We start from the raw sequence: 17,552 nt of genomic DNA, 5'->3' as shown, positions 1-17,552 counted from the left end.
GCGACTTGGGTGACGTCCCACTACCTTGAATGTTTTCTTACATTTAAGTTTTCAAAAAAAATGATTGCAAAACATTTTATTTGATAAAAGGCTTCATCATGATATTATGGCTTATGCTTGCACTAACACCAAATATTAAGCCATGTTGGCTCTGATACCAAATATGTACTGAATGAGAACAATACGAAGGATCGGGAAAGAACTAACCTTTTTATTAAGGGAAAGAGACTGCAAATATTACAAGTGAGAGAGAGAGACCGAGAGCTTGGTTTTTACAAAGAGAGAGGGCAAAACCAAAAACCTGCCTAAATAAAAGCAGACGCGTCCTTTATATAGAGGACTCTACAGGAAAAGAAATTATTACAAAACAACTGTACAACTGTGGAAATAATTGATGTCCAACCTTTCCACCTAAAACTTACTCTATAATTGAGTAACTTTGAAAACACTCCATAATTGAGCCTTTCACCGAAAATTAAATCACTCCATAATTGAGTCCCTTTGATTTGAAGCTAAGCATCCATTATTGGTCCTGCTTTTCTTTTCCTTTACGGGATTGAGTGGTTACAATTTCCACCATGCTGTCCCAAAAGTCACCCAATGTGGGTTCATGCTGATCTTCTTCATAGGGGTCTTGTGATTCGCCAGCAAGACAAGCAAAAGGATTACTGTCAGCCTCATTACTGGTGGTTGATGTCATGGATGCATCATCGGAAGCTTGATTTACCGATTGTAAAAATTGATCCTTCATATAATCCATTGTCTTAATAACAATTTCTTCATCAGACAAGGATGGATTTTTGGCCCTTATTTGAGCCGAAATCTCCAAGAACGGATTCTTGATTGAGGGTTTTTCCCTCTGCCGAACCTGCTTGGCTAGCTCTTGATTCTTCAATTTTATTATTGACAGTTGCTCCTCAATTTGGAGCCCTTTCCACCATTTGTGCTGGTAGAATCGTTCTAGAATTGGAAAGCCAAAATTATCTTTGGCAACTTGAATATTCCATCTCCAGATCCATGGGATTCCGCAACATGCCATAGCTTGGAGGAATAATTTTCCTTTCGGAATATTGGGTCCCCATAATTTTCCTTTCGGAATATATAGATTTACCAATCCAGATTATCCCGATAAATACCTCAACTCCACCCCACGATTCCCACGTATGAAATCAATGGACGTATCGCTGGAGAGTCAGCATGCACAATTGCCACATGCCAGCCAACACCCCCAGCCACCTCATCACCTTCGCCACCGCTAAAATCCTCCCCAAGTCCACCACCGCTCACCTATCGACTGACTACCAGCCATAATTATAACCCCAAATTCCCTAACTACCACTCCACCTTACATGGACTGTCCATGTGAGCTTGTAGGAGAGCTAGTAAACGAGTCGACCCGATTCATTTAGTTTTCGTGTAGGATTCATAATTTAACCCACCGCAATCAAGCCGAACTGCTGGGAAAAAAAAAAAACACACTCACAAAACTAATGTCAACCCGTACCCGTGGGCAGAGTGGAGCAGGGTCGGTCGAAAAGAATTGGCGGGTTTTTTCGCGCACATAAATATCATCTTATCGAGGGGCTTCTTTGTAACTACGACACTCTCGCCTCTTGAACAAAAAACCAAGTCTCTCTCACTCCCCACCGTTTCTCCATCATTCACGAATTTTCCTTTACATTACACCCCGTATAAATATTTGGGGAACTTAATTAGCCATCCTTTTTACCCTACTTATTTAGATGTTCATCCTAATGTGTTTAAATACTTATCTTTCCATCCTCAAATTTAATTAAATCCTAAACTACCCTTTCTTTCTCCTAATTTTTTAATTCTTTTTCTTTTTCTTTTTTATCTTTTCTAATTATCTCAATTCTCTCTCATCTTTCAAACATTTCTCTCACCTAATCTTTTGAATTTTTTTTCTCTCCTAATATTCTCTCATTTTCATTCCCCTAAAATCTAAAAAGAAAACATAACTTTTACAAAAACGAATGTGTAAGCCGAAAAATATGGCTAAACATGATCAAATCACAGAACATGGCTAAACCTGATCGAATTCGAGGTAGATGAACAAAAGAAGATTAATTAAAATACATGACAAAATTGGAAAACAGGGCAAGTTTCGAGAAGTGTAGGTTTCGATCGAGGTAAATGAACAAAACATGATCAAATAAAAAACATGACAAAAATTAGAAAACATGACAAGTTTTAAGAAGCGTACGTTTCAATCGAAGTAGATGAACAAAATATCATCAATTTATAAACATAACAAAAATCGAAAAATATAATACCTAAAACTGATATTTCGGCATTTGTTCATCAATTTATAAACATGACAAAAATCGAAAAATATAATACCTAAAACTGATATTTCGGCAACGAAATCCGATAACAGCGGAGATTAAGAGGACGGAAGCAATGTGACTCAACCTTAAAATCTCGACCATTCATGACTGTTTTGATGTCATCCACTCTCGTTTTTAAATATCAAATAAAATCATCAATTCACAAACATGACAAAATTTGAAAATTATAATACCTAAAAAGCCTTACTGATCTCTAGAAAGAAAGAGGAATTCCTCCGGAGAAGAAGTTACGATCAAGTGTCAAAGACTCAAAGTGGAGAAACACCATTCTTGTTCGTTCCATTTCCACCCCAAGTGTCTGGTACTGAGCCAGAGAGGTTGTTGTAATGAAGAGAAAGGAACGTCAGAGAAGGTGATTGAGTGAGACTAATTGGGATTGACCCAGATAACGAATTGAACAATTTTGGGTGGAGGGTTTTTTAGAACCGGAGAACGGGGTGTTGATTTGGGGGTTAGATTTGTGTGTTAAATACATGGCTGTGGTATTTACGTTGGGCATGGAATCCCTAATTTTGGGGAGGATGGAAATCCAAAATCCCCTATTTTGTGGAGTACTGAAAACATCCCTAAAAATATGGGAAAATAAAAAATCAATATAAAATATCTATATCTATATTAATATATAATTAAGGGTGTAATGGGAAATAATGCATTTTCAGGATGAGAACATAAGTATTTGAAACCTATAGGATAGACACCTAAATAAGTCTAGTGAATAGGATGTCTATTTAATTTTCTCTAAATATTTTCGCCATCCATGTAAACAACTCTCAGTACCCTTCTACAGCGAAAAGGCAGAGAAGCAAAATAAAATCCGGTTAAGTAGTGTTGGTTTCAAATGGCCCAAACACAAGGAAAAGCAATTGGCATCGACCTCGGCACGACGTACAGCTGCGTCGGGGTCTGGTTGCATGACCGCGTCGAAATCGTACCCAACGACCAGGGAAACAGGACCACCCCGTCCTACGTGGCGTTCACGGACACGGAGCGGTTCATCGGCGACGCTGCCAAGAACCAGGCCGCTATCAACCCGGAAAACACCGTGTACGACGTCAAGCGACTCATCGGCCGGCGATATTCTGACCCGTCCGTTTAGGTCGACATGAAGATGTGGCCCTTCAAGGTTAATTCTACTATTGAATAACTTTTTATTAATGGACTTCACTTCTCGTCTTTTAGTCAGAAAATTACCCATAAAATTTTTAAAAAGAAAGGAGAGTGTAAAAATCACTACTCTATTAAATTTGAGTTTGTTTACTCTTTTTAAGAAATGAATTTATAAAATACTAAACAAATTTACTTAGAACAAAACAAAACGAATTTTAGTTTAATGATTCCATCACCAATATTGTGATTTGATTGTTCCAACAGGTAGTTCCAGGCCCAGGTGACAAGCCAATGATAGTAGTCCGATACAAAGGCGAACAGAAGCAATTCTCCCCAGAAGAAATCTCGAGCATGATTTTAGCCTACATGCGTGATATCGCAGGGGCATTTCTCGGCCACCCGGTGAACAACGCCGTAATCACGTGCCCCGCTTACTTCAACGACTCACAGCGGCAGGCCACCAAGGACGCGGGGTTGAACGTCATAAGGATCATCAACGAGCCAACGGCGGCGGCTATCGCTTACGGGTTGGACAAGAAGGCGGCGAAGAAGGGGGAGCAGAATGTGCTGATTTTTGACCTGGGTGGTGGGACGTTTGATGTCTCGCTTTTGACCATTGAGGAGGGGATTTTCGAAGTGAAGGCTACGGCGGGGGATACCCATTTGGGCGGCGAGGACTTTGATAATCGGCTGGTGAACTTTTGTGTAGCAGGTAATGTGAAAGTTGAGATTTTGAAAATTCTTCCTGGAAACATTTATCTGTAGCTTAAGATTGTGTATTTGGTTGCAGAGTTCAAGAGGAAACACAAGAAGGATATAAGTGGAAACGCCAGAGCATTGAGGAGATTAAAGAACGCGTGCGAGAGAGCCAAGAGGACTCTGTCTGCCACCACCCAAACCACCATAGAAGTTGACTCCTTATACGAAGGAATCGACTTCTACACGACTATTAACAGAGCCAGATTCGAGGAATTGTGTATGGACTTGTTCTTGAAAGGCCTGGAACCGGTCGAAAAATGCTTGCGCGATGCTAAAATTGATAAAAGCCAAGTCCACGAAGTTGTTCTCGTCGGTGGGTCCACACGAATCCCGAAAATCCAGCAGCTGTTGCAGGTCTTTTTCAATGGGAAGGAGCTGTGCAAGAGTATTAATCCCGATGAGGCAGTTGCGTATGGGGCCGCGGTTCAGGCGGCGATTTTGAGTGGTGAAGAGCATGAGAAGGTGCAGGACTTGTTGTTGCTTGATGTTGCGCCGCTGAGTCTTGGCCTCGAGACTGCTGGTGGTGTGATGACCACTTTGATTCCGAGGAACACCACGATTCCGACTAAGAAAGAGCAGATTTTTTCGACCTACTAGGATAGCCAGCCCGGCGTGCTAATTCAGGTACAGTCATGACTCATGGAGTGTTTAATCGCCTGTTGTGTACAGAATTAACATAGATTGCAGAATTTTGGACGTGGGTGAGGCCATTTTGACACGGACTTCTTTTTTTCTTTTGAGAAATTTTTGTCTGTAAACCAATTTTTGTCATTCAGGTCTATGAAGGTGAAAGAGCAAGGACTGGAGACAACAACTTGCTCGGAAAGTTTGAGCTGACCGGAATTCCACCGGCACCAAGAGGGGTGCCGCAAATCAATGTGGCCTTCGACATTGATGCAAACGGGATTCTGAATGTCTCGGCGGAGGATGAAACTGCTGGGGTGAAGAACAAGATCACAATTACTAACGACAAGGGAAGGTTGAGCAAGGACGAGATTGAGAAAATGGTGAAAGATGCGGAGAAGTACAAGGCGGAGGATGAGGAGGTGAAGAAGAAGGTGGAAGCTAAGAACGCTTTGGAGAATTACGCTTACAATATGAGGAATACAATGAAGGACGAGAAAATTGCTAGCAAGTTGGATCCGGCGGGTAAGCAGAGGATAGAGAAGGCAGTCGAGGAGGCTTTGGAGTGGTTGGAGAAGAACCAGTTGGCTGAGGTGGATGAGTTGGAGGATAAGTTGAAGGAATTGGAATCCATTTGTAGTCCAATCATTTCTAAGATGTATCAAGGTAGTGGTGGCGGTGGTGGTATGGATGGTGATATGCCTGATGCTGGTGGGTACGGTGGTGGTTCTAGTGGGTCCGGCGGTGGTGCTGGACCGAAGATTGAAGAGGTTGATTAAATGCGGAGTGAGGGGTTAGTGTTTGGAAATAAGCAGCTTGGGTGGTCTGTTTAGGGTTCTGTTTCTGGGCTTGTAAATAACTAGGCTTTGTTTTCAGTTGTTGTGAAAGTATGTAAACTATAGACTTGCGTTTGTGAGTGAGAGAGCTAGTATAGAGTAGTATCTACTACAGGATCTAGTTTCAAATTGAACTTTTGGGGGTTTTTCTTATGGTTGCAACATACTTATTACTTTGCTATAACAGAACGATATCGTCAAATTAGCACATTTCCATGTCATGCTTCTGTAACAGATTACAGGCAAACTCAATCCCTTGTCAAAGGCCTTCAACAATTCTAATGCTGCATCCAGCCACCGACACAGCACTCGTTCATGATTTTCATCATAACATCTTCTGGTAGACGCCTGAAGCCATCGGACCTCCAGCTTTTCACCCTCGGCTCGGCTACGGCCCCCTTCAGAGCTTCAAGGAGTTCAGCATCTCCTATGATGCCAACATTAGCCGGACAAGTCTTCGCGTCCATTGCCATCTTACTCGGAGGATCTTTTTGCAGTTTCCAGGCAATGACTACCAAAGCAAAATGCTCAAGTCTCACCACCTCTTCACCATTTTCCCTTGCAGCTTTCGCAGATAAATCGTAGATTTTGTACAAGGGAACTTGAACTTCCGGATGCTTTCCAAGGTAACATTTAAGCCCTCTATTATCAAGGATACTCTGGACGGTTTCACTTACTCTAGACTAGGGCCATAAAATGAACTGAATTGAACCGTTCGCTAATTGTTCGAGGCTCAGTTGGGCAAGAGCTTGTAGGGGTTCATGGTCCGGCCTAGATTTTGTGGATTTTGTTTGGGGTTCCACATGTATTTGACCCAGGATTACTGCAATTTTTAGATTCACTTTACCTTTTTCTTGATTACAGATGACAATGAATTTGAGGATGTAAACATTGTACGGCCAAATGACTTCTACCAATCCCGCGATGCAGATGGTGCCACAAATTGGTGAGGCAGATTGCGTTCGCAACAGTTCTTGTGCAACAATGATCTCTGTGACTTCTGGTTGTATTACCAGTTGTTAGGTTTGTCTTGAAAACAAAGAAAACTGTTTTCTGCAACTTAGATTATTTGTCTGTAAGCTAGAAAGTTTTCTTTGTTTAGCTGAGTAAGATAGAAGTTGATCTAGAGCAGAGAGTGTCTTTTTTGTGACTTGTCCCGTGTAGTACTTTTGTGACCGTCAATTGGGATAAGTTTCCCTCCTATCATCTGGGGTAATAAGAGGGGATACATTTTCCCCCATTTTTTCCTCCAAGCAGGTGATGTTCTGTTCAATCTGTCATTATATCCCCTACCCAAAAATTGGCAATCAAAAATCATTACCAAAAATCAAGCTTCACAATCAAGTGCTTGTATATATGTATTTGACCAAAAATCGGCAATAAAAAATTATTACCAAAAATCAAGCTTCCCAATCAAGTCTTTGTATATGTATTTGCCAATCAATCCCGTAAAAATCATTACCAAAAAATCTGTTACTATATTCTTTCACCCAATCAAATCTTTGTATATGTATTTGCCATGCCAATCAAGATTCTCGTAAATTAAGTGACTGAATATTTTCAAAAATTCAACATTCAAACTGAAAAATTCATTTCCAAAAATGGAAAATATCACTTTCAATTGTCGGATGAAATCAATTTGAGCCATTCAAAGCCAAGGGTTGAATGAAGGGTGAAGATTTGTGCAAGGAAATGTGTGTTAAGCAAACGGTCAAGATTTATGAAGGAAAATGTGTGGGCCACCATACCGTCGCAAATTGTATTATAGATTTTGGTTTTGGATTTAAGGTAATGAGTAGAGAGAGATATAAAGAGAAATGAGAACAATAATTAAGAATTTTTTTATTGAAAATCGTGCGCAAAAAGAAAAGTCCAAAACTAGAATCACCAACCAAACAAGCTTATGTTTGACACCTACCTGTCAGTATAGACTTTTCAACCAGGCTACAGGTAGGAGTGCTAAATCGAGCCAAACAAGCCAAACACAGCATTACTCAGACTTGGCTTGACTCCTTGTTACCAGTGTTCAAGCTTGGCTTGAACTTGAAGTTTTGTGTTCGTGAGAAATTTGACTTGGCTTATGAAATATACAAGCCAATCTAGAGCTTCCAAGTATGAGCTTAGGCTCATGAAGTTTCGAGCTTTCATGAAAAACAATTACCTAGAAAAAGCAAGCTACGTAGAGTTTAAATGGAAGAAGGGAAGATGAAGTATGTTACTACTTATACCTCTCTAATCCTTGCCGAGAAAACCTTAGCTAGAAGAATGTGATAGCTGCTCCAAATTTACTCAATGTCTCGTTTGAATTGTTCCATGGAAGACTTATATACAATTTAATGTAACCCTAAATTTTCATGTCTCACCTGAAAGGTTTTCTTTTTGATGCAATGATACTATATAAAACTTGTGACATATCTATATTGACAACAACTTATATATATATCATATTTTTGAATATTTATTAACGTACCCCTATGTATTTATTATTTACAGAATGACTCATTTGTTCACAAATCTATCGAGCCAAATATTCATATGTTCAAATTTAAATTGAATTCATAAATGGATCCTTCTAGGGACCACCCACTAGGCATCTCCGATGAGACATAAACTACCTCTTTCTCATCATTTTGAACGGGTCACGTACGAAAAAGTTGTACTACTTTATTGTTCTACCAGCACAATTTTCCAAATGGTCAGGGTGTACTCTTTTAAACTTTTCTAAATGACAATATTATCCTTCATCTTCTGTACTCTCTCTCCCCCCCTCTCTCTCTCCGGTTTACTTTCAAATAGACCAATCAAATCAACCAATAATCCTCTGATTCTCACGCAAAACTTAAATTTAGGGGTAAATAGTTTGGTTTTGTCCGATCTAAACATTTTTAACTAAGCTTGTGTTTCCACCAACAATTTTAGACAACAAGTTATGGCATTTTAGTTACCACGCAACAAGTTATATAGCCTTATAGGTTGTTGTAATAATAAAAACTTGATATTTGACAACAATTTATTGGTTAGTGAAAACAACTTAATATTTTTGAACAAATTTTCACTCACTTACTTATTTACAATTTATTCATTAGTGAAAACAACTTGACATTTTTTAAGAACTTATTAGTTAGTGCAAACAACTAACAACTCGTCAACAACAATTTTTTGCATTTGTTAATTTTAACTTAATAGTCTTTTCAGTTTATTTGTTTATTAAATTTTTTTGCTTTTGGTAAATTTGTGTAAGTTTTTTTGCATTGTCAATTTGACTCGATAAGAAGAACCAGGAAAATAAAAAAGTATGAACCAAAATAAAAAGTTGATGAAGATAAATATAATTCAAAAGTTTGTATGTTTTGAATTTTTTTTTCTTTAGTGATTTTTTAAAAAGATTGTATTATAATTTTTATATTTTTCTCTTTGAAAATGAACCAATAGTAATTGTTGAGAATATAGACAATAAACTTGCCCTTCTTTAGTAGTTAAGTTTTTAGATGAATTGGTGGTTAACAATCAAATATGGTATTAGAGCAAATAATAGAACATGTGCTCGAACCTCACAATTAAATTCGCCTACATTGTGATTAAAATTTATACGTGTTTAGCTCGCTTATGAAGGAGAGTTTGGCTATACGTGAAGGGATGTGTTGAGAATATAAATAATGAAGTTGGCTATCTAATAGTTTAAGCTATTAAATGAGTTGATGGATAACAATATAATACGGAGTATAATTTTAAAAAAGTTGACACCTGCTGCGCCGTACTGCTATTTGGGGGCGTGAAGCATACTCTGCGATGTCCACTGGGCAGTTTGTAGAATTTGTCTTTTTTGTTTTAGGACGTGGAAACTTCATTGATATCCAATAACCTGGTACAACCATAAGCTTGTCATCCACGATCCAACGACCAAAACAAAACTAAGAACAAATTGGCAGAGACCCAACAAAACAACAAAGACCCAACAATTTGGAAGTGGGCTGAGAAGACCCTGGCGCTGGAAATGATGATAACGGAAAGTCTACAAGTACAGATTTGATCAACTTTGCACGTCTTGTTTGAAGTCTCTGTGAAAAATCAGCTTATTTGAATATTGGTAAGGAATTTACGGAACACCCAACTTCGCTTCAAAATACAGGTCTATTTTTTGAAGCAAAGTTTCGGTGATTTTTCGCAGAGAGCTTAAACAAGACGTTTTGAACAAAATAAGTGGTTCTCTGTGGGACTCATGACGGGTCCAAATCCCATCTATGCGCGCTGCTTGTTCCTAGAAATCTGTACGTATTGCAGCGCTCTGAAAACTTCTCATGTATCCGGGTGAAAATCTGTACTTCGTGCAAACGAAATTTTATTCCACATTCTTTCCATGAATTATAGTCTTCTCCCGTGATGACCAAGCATAGTGGACGACTCCCAAGTAGAAATTGAAGTCCACCCATTCGAATCATCACCACTGAAATTCCAGCCAACTGATAATACCCCACTTGACTTCTTAAACAGTTTCAAGGTATTCTTCACTCACGGTCATTCTGTCGTGGTAATTGGAATCGACACAAACCAACACACGATCGCACAAAGAATTGTGAAAAAAAGGAAAAAAGAATGTATTATTGATTGTGTATAAACCATAACCCTAACACTCCTTTATATATGCTACAAGACTTAGTAACTAAGAAACTAACCGACAAGGAAACATAAATATTATCCTAGCCTAAATAGAAAATATAATATTGAAACCTAGAAAATACATCCCCTCAAACTCAAGTAGGTCTACCAACTTAAGTTTGAAAAAGCAAAGAGAAATTAGAAACATTCAAGCAAAAAGAAACTAGGAGCAGCCATGCCAAGCCAAGCCAAGCCAAGCCAAGCCAAGAGAATTGAACTAGGAGAGCCAAAGAACAACCATGAGCAAGGGAAGCCATGACAGAAGAGATTTGAGGTGAATCCGAATGAGCGAGCCAGTAACATGTTACTATGAGTACCCAGCAGACGACAATGAAGTTTTGGCCGCCCGCTGAGAGCGAAAATTTCACAAGGCCTAGATCTTATAGCTTTGATACTATGTGAAGAAAAAAAAGTGAAATAATTGTATAAACCATAACCCTAACATGCCTTTATATGTGCTACAGAACTTGGTGACTGAGAAATTAACCAACAAGGTAACAAATGTTAAAAATATTACGTGGTTCTGTTAACATGATCAAGCAAATAGAAAAGTATGATGCAAAGATCTTACGTGGTTCTGTATGTTCGCAAATGTTAAAAATTGGCCTAGGACCCACGAATGGTGCAATTCTAGGCTTGATGCGGGCATGCTAGAATTGGATTGTCATCCGAATTCGTGTTAAGGCCCGGATGCCTCTAATATGACTTCTTCTAGATCAATTGTGTACGACCTAAGGGGTAAGGCTGTATGGTGGTTCGCGGTTTGTCTTTGCAGGATAAAGACTTAAAAATTTTCAACCGTTGTGGAAAATTGGAAGAAAAAGTAGGACTGGACGATAAAAGTAAACGAACTTCGTTAATGGTTTAACAAAGTTTGGGTACAAGAAAATGAAAGAAAATAAAATCTAGGTTGGGCTGGATTAGACTGAAAGATAAAATACTTTGTGAAAAAGTAAAGATAATTGAAAGATAATTTGCATAAGCTTTGGGTTTGTATGGTATTTATAGGCAGCAACTTCAGGCCTTGAGCTGCTTCCACTTGCCTTCATGCATGGCTGCCATGTGTCCCTCTAGGCTTGAGCTGCTTGGGCTTCATCAATGCATGATTGCCACGTGTCCATGTCTTGCACCTTACTCCAAGATTTCGTCTAGGGGCATGAAAGCAACTATTTCAGGCCTGAATTGTCTCTTTTTGCCTAGGTATTTGCCAAAAGAGGAATCTTGGGACTTTTAATGTTAAAGGCCAAATTTTTTTCACCAATCACAAGACTTTTCAGCTACTTTTCGTTCTTTGTGGGCCCTTGAAGTTTCTAAGTTGGTTCCTCATGCAAGAAGCTTTAAGACAAAATGAATTCTTGGAACTTGTGCCCTCTTTTTTTGTGTAATAAAAGACCAAGCAGGCCTAAGTGAACTGCTTGTGCAAGCTTGATTGAGCTGCTTGTGAGCTATTTGTGCATGCCTGATTAGCTTAAAAAAAAAAAAATACATATATGGTGTCCTAAAATTTATCCAAGATTTCATGTTGAATGAAATAGATATTATTAATTCAAAATCAGAGAAAGCAAATGCAACTTCTTCACAAGAAATTTTTTTTTTTGAACGGAACTTCTTCATAAGATCAGTCAGACCTTTTGCAGACAGCTGATAAAAGTCTGATTCATCAAAAAAGAAGAAGCTTGATATTGAATCTTTGGAGGTATTTGTGAAAGCAAAGACAAAACACAGCTTAGATTTCTGGATGAAAATCCCTTGCTTTTTAGTATTTTGTTTAACAATGAAATCCTTCGTAAAATTTAAGGTCCAAACAGAAGGTAAAATACCTTAGACAATACTACAAAATCAAGTTATATAGAGGCATCAAGTATTGCACATTAATTTGTAAGCACACGAGTCCTCCTCGGAAATGGGAAGATTAGAGGTGTATGAAGCCAGAGGCACACACTATTAGTATACGGAATTCCAAGTCTCTGGGTACCATCTGTTATGTAACTAATGCATTGGTGATGTGAAATTTCATAATGGTATCAAAGACATATGGAACTTAAATATGGTCACAACAGCGTATCAAAAGAATTAGAAACGAGTACAGTTCTTTGTTGTTGGGCTAGCTGATCCAAAAGATTTAGTGTTTTGGTACTAGAGAAGCTGTTATGTTTGCACAAAGCTTTGGATATGGTGACAGTTTTGTCAATTCTATTCCGGAAAAGAAACAACTGTTTGGCAATGGCACAAGTCATTTTTGAAGACATTAGACACGCAATGTAGACTGTAGTTTAGTGCACTTGACTTGGAATTGGGCGGCACACCATTTGACAAAACGTGCTTTAATTGGTTATTGAGATGTCTGATATATATATGTACTTGGGAGCTAGTGGCATCCGAGTCCGTAATGTCCTTATCTAGCTTATATAACCGGATGTGAGGATTTGGACTGGACTATATATGGGGACTATAACTAGCCCAAAAGGGTACCTCCATCGCCAAAAAATATATATATAGGAGCACATTTCTCTAACCCTAAAACAGCTGCCACACTTTCTCTTCTTCTTCCCCTCCCTCCCCATGGAGTTTATAACCAACTTTGGGCGGCGGGAGGGGAGGAATCAATATCTGCCTTCAGATCTGGTTTTCCCTTCCCTTTCTCCACCCAAACCGCTTACCATTCACCGCCGCTCCGCTCGCTGTCGCACCGCTTTTGGGTTTGCAGCTAGCCGCGTGGTAGCCAGTGGCTTCTTGAGTCACCGACTTAGTGAGTTTTGATCGGTAGTGGGCTAGGCAAGAGAAGGGCTGCTCAATGACGAAGGAGAGTGTATGTTTGTTTTATTTCATTTTTGTCCAGATTTAGTCCGGTTTCTGTTCGGATTTTGTCCGATTTTTGTCTGGATTTAGTCCGGTTTCAATCTGTATTTTAGTCTGATGGGTTGTTGATTTCCCTTGATTTTTGATGTTGTCTTTGATATGGAGCTCCGCCATCCCGAGATGTCTGGTATCTGGGTACTAGCTTCACGTAAGCCGATGTGTAGAATGAGCAATGGCTTTTGCTTAGGCGCTAGATATCAGCATTGTCTCTTTATTTTATTTTTTTTGTATATCATCAGGGTTTGGTTGTGTCTCTATATCTCTGATGGGAATCTGTAAATGTCGTATGACCTGATTTGTATTCCAATGATAATATGTAGATGCCATAGACGTTTTTGAATGAATATACTTCTTCCATTGGAAAAAAAACAAATATAAAAGGGGACTACATGCATGTCAAGTACTTGGTCAAAATTAAGTGCAGAAACTAACATATATTGGATATACATACAATCTCATAGAGTATGGGATATACAATAGTGATATTACGATTAATCTCATCACTATTTAGACCAACCTCACGTGCTTCCTCGCCGGAATCCTAGGCTGCAGAACAAATTAAATTAATACGATTAATACGGTGAGCGCACATTTGCCTCTCGTTGGCAAAGGCCCTCTAATGTCTAAGTTAGCATCACGTATACTGGAAATCCTAGTTATTAGTAAGACAGACTCTACTTCTAGATTTACCTTTTATTTATAGGTTTCGGGTGGCTTGGGCTCCAAGTCTCCTCTCCTGTCTAGGTTTCCCATCGCGTTAGGAAGCCTAGCTAGCTCATATGGAATTGCTCTTCATATGGTAACTCGGACCTCATCGCATTAGGCAACATAATATGTATCCCTTCTTCACAGGGTACTTGCATGACTCTTAGAATATCCCAGAATGCCTTCACCGCCTTATCTCATAGGGCGGTTATCGCTAGGGTTTTCCCTTTGTTCGGGCAACAAGCTAGCTATACTCAAGCACATCATCAGCTCGGCAATGTCGTTGTGCATCCCTTCATGGTGTCGCCAACTGATATCCTAGTCGGCGGTGTATCCAAGGTGTTCTCCTATTGCTCATGACGTGCCAACCATGTACACAATCGGCTCTAGCTAATTCATACTGTTCGGGAGAACCCTCCTACACTATCAAATTATGTATCTCTTCACTACTATTAATCCTCTCCCAAATAATTAAGGAGACGTACGTACGCACCCTGTATCTCTTCTTCTCAATAAAATTACCTCATCTTTATCGAAAAATTAATAAAAAAGAAACTAAGAAATGGATACAATAGCATTTAACTAGTAATTAACGTTCTCGATCTTTTTTCTGTGTAGTACTGTTGGTAGTGGAAGTACTCTTTCAAGTTTCAACACGGTTCGTGACCCATCATGAGTACTAACGATTCCACCAGTATTTTAAACCCCAACTTGTGTCCTCCACTGAGCATAGAAATCGATCTCTCAGTTACCACTAGTCCTCCCCCAACTTTGTTAGCCACCCAGTTGACGTTTACTTGGTACTAGTACTCCTCTGAGGGTTTTCAAAAAGGAATGACATAGGCCACTTTGAGCGGCTCGGATCATTGAAATTCAATCGGAAAATGGGAGGTCCAGATTGAATCCGGATTGTATATATATACACGTGCGTGAATGGTACTAGTATTATTTGGAGTTCGTTGATTATTGTCACAAGCAATTGAAGAGATAAAGGAAAATTACCAAGGTTATAAATAATAACTCCAGTGTTGAACTAAAAGCCATGCGATTGCCAAAGTTAATGTGAATCTCAAGAATTTGAGACGTTGTCAAACTTTATTAGCATAAAACTTTGTGCAAAATTATGCTAGGTTTGGGAATTGTTCAAGTTCGACAAGCTAGTTTTTTTATTGCTAAATTCACATTTGATCGTACAAAGATAGTCAGCCGAACCGATTAATTTCTTCTGTTGACCACTCAACAAAGGGGCCAAGGAGACCTCTTCTTCTAAGTGCTTCATGGGATTTTAATAATTTACTTGTTCTTTAATTTAGTGCAAAATAAGGGAATTTCAATTTCTATGAAATTAAATTCCGTTTACTAGTTACGAAAAGGGAAAATTAGCCATAAGTATGATAAAATAGTTTTCATTTAAGGGAAGAACGCCATCAAAATAGTTTTTAATGGAGGTCTTTGAATTTTTTGAGTTATTGGGCCATAAGGACAAAATATATTTTCAAGGACAAACTACCCTAGGGTAGGGTAGGGTAGGGACGTAGGGTACTCTAAGGTAGGGTATCCTAGGATTTATATATGCACTTTCATAAAATTTTAGGGTGCTCTTTAATAGAGTAGGTTTTAGTATTTTATGCACTTTCATAGGATTTAATTAGAATTTTAGGCACTTTCATAAGGTACCTTAGAATTTTAAATACTTTCATAGGGTGTCATAAGGTTTAGGTACTTTCATAGGATACCATAGGGTTTTAAACACTTTCACTTATTTTCAGTTATTAGTGAACTTTCACTAGTTTTGCAAAAAATGTATTTTAGTAATCATGCAACACATTTGTCCTTATATTTGATTGCAAAAGGTGTTTGTCCTTATGTTTGATTGCAAAATGTGTTTGTCATTTTTGGCTAAGTCTCCCGGAAAAGGGAAAATTAGTGGAAAAAACCGTGGACCTCCTCCTAGAATCATAGACTGGTTTGTGGCCTCTATAAATGGTGCTTCAAGCCCCGGGCCAAAGCAGCAACCATTAGCACTGGTACCCAACCAATTAATTTAAAAGTTAAAAGTCCCTCTTTCTCCGTATAGCTACTATCTCTCCCGATCTCGATGAAGAAAGTGTCCAGCATTTCATTGCTGCTGTCTGTGACAGTGGCAGTGGTGGTGCTATTGGGGGAAGCAGGGGTGACGGAGGGGGCGGTGACGTGCAACCTGACGAGGCTGAAACCATGCGTAGCAGCAATAACGTCGACGCAACAACCCTCGAGAAGATGTTGTGAGGTGTTGAGGGAGCAGAGGCCATGCTTGTGTGAGTACATCAAGGACCCTCAGTTCAGCCAATTTGTCAACTCTCCCAACGCCAAGAAGGTTAGCATCGCTTGTGGTGTCCCCAGGCCCAAGTCATGCTGAGTTTCCCAACAAGAAAAAAGAAGATCAAATTCACCATGGATCACTACGAGCTACTCCACATATTTATGAACTTTACGTATTGAGAATATTAATCTGTCCGTTGCGGACATAGTTTTTTTTTTTGATAAGTCAGATGATGTGGGCTAGCTTATGGTGCACCTCGAATATTGATATTGTGAAGCTATGGATTTCTGTGTCCCAATAAACTACTATATAGTTATGAGATTACGATTCTGCAGAAGAAAGGGTATCTATTGCTTCTGTTTGAAACTGCTATATAGTTATGAGATTACGATTCTGCAGAAGAAAGGGTATCTCTTGCTTCTGTTTGTGAACCGTTGAGTTTGAAGCTTGCTTGTTCTTGAAAGGGTATCACTTGGTGCTCCAAATATGCACTATATGCAGTTTACGGTTCTGCACCTGTTAATATTTTCTGTAATCACAACATGCCATGGATGAATTAGTATCAGGTTGTGTTCAAAAAACAAATGTAGCAGGTTCTTTTCAAGAATGATCCAGCTTGAGAGTTGATTTTGGTTTTATTGCCTTTAGGATGATAGGTTTTCTGTACGTTGTGCCGCAAGGATCAAAACAAAACACACCAAACTGAGACAAACAGATTTTTACTTGGCTCCCCAAAGAAACGGGTACATCCACCGTGGAAACGGAGCAATTTCTTATAACCGGAAGAACAAAAGCTTTACAAGTAGTGTTCTCTCACACTCCTACACTCACTTATATTTACAAGACTATACATTGCTAACCCTCGCAGATCTCTCTCACTCAGAGATACAAAAACAAGAGCCGAGGCCTCATTTTATAAGCTGATCAAATCCTCATGCTGCAAAGCCACACTGTTAGAATAATATTAGGAATATTACGTTACCAAGTTTTATGGATTTTATTATTGTGTTTTCTGTTTAGGCAGATTGTTATTTATGTTTTCTAATTAGTCTAGGTTTTCTTGTTATGCGTATTTCCTTTATTTGTTACTTTCTTAATCATCGAGTTTTGTAACCTATATAAAGACATGTTAGGGTCATATATTGAACACAATCCATAATAATTATTTCGTTTTTCTTCACATGGTATCACAGCCAGGCCTTGGGTGGCCTCACCTCTCGTGGTCAATTTTCTGTCACCTGAAGCAAATCTCCTGGTCAGCTCAATTCGTACATTCATGTGCATTCGGGCTACACGTGAAGGAGAGTGTTAGATTTTGTCCCACATCGCTCATCT

At 39.0% G+C, this 17,552-nt stretch overlaps 1 protein-coding gene and 1 pseudogene across 2 annotated transcripts in view; both read left to right on the top strand.

Moving 5' to 3' along the window:
• LOC131320353 (polyubiquitin 9) overlaps nucleotides 1-7,022 on the top strand; it is a 63,642-nt gene extending 56,620 nt beyond the window's left edge. The window contains exon 4 of one of the 2 annotated variants that reach the window (XM_058351042.1): nucleotides 6,560-7,022. In XM_058351042.1, coding sequence (XP_058207025.1) covers nucleotides 6,560-6,645 — 86 coding nt within the window. In that variant the 3' untranslated portion in view covers nucleotides 6,646-7,022. The remainder of the gene's footprint in view (nucleotides 1-6,559) is intronic. The other variant, XM_058351041.1, reaches the window with a different exon arrangement.
• Nucleotides 3,196-5,708, top strand: LOC131320344 (heat shock 70 kDa protein-like; annotated as a pseudogene).
• Nucleotides 7,023-17,552: the final 10,530 nt, after the last annotated feature.

Source organism: Rhododendron vialii, chromosome 3a (assembly GCF_030253575.1).
Source record: "Rhododendron vialii isolate Sample 1 chromosome 3a, ASM3025357v1".
Lineage (NCBI taxonomy): Eukaryota > Viridiplantae > Streptophyta > Magnoliopsida > Ericales > Ericaceae > Rhododendron > Rhododendron vialii.
Note: the sequence above shows the minus strand (reverse complement) of the source record. Positions and strands in the feature narration are given on the sequence as shown.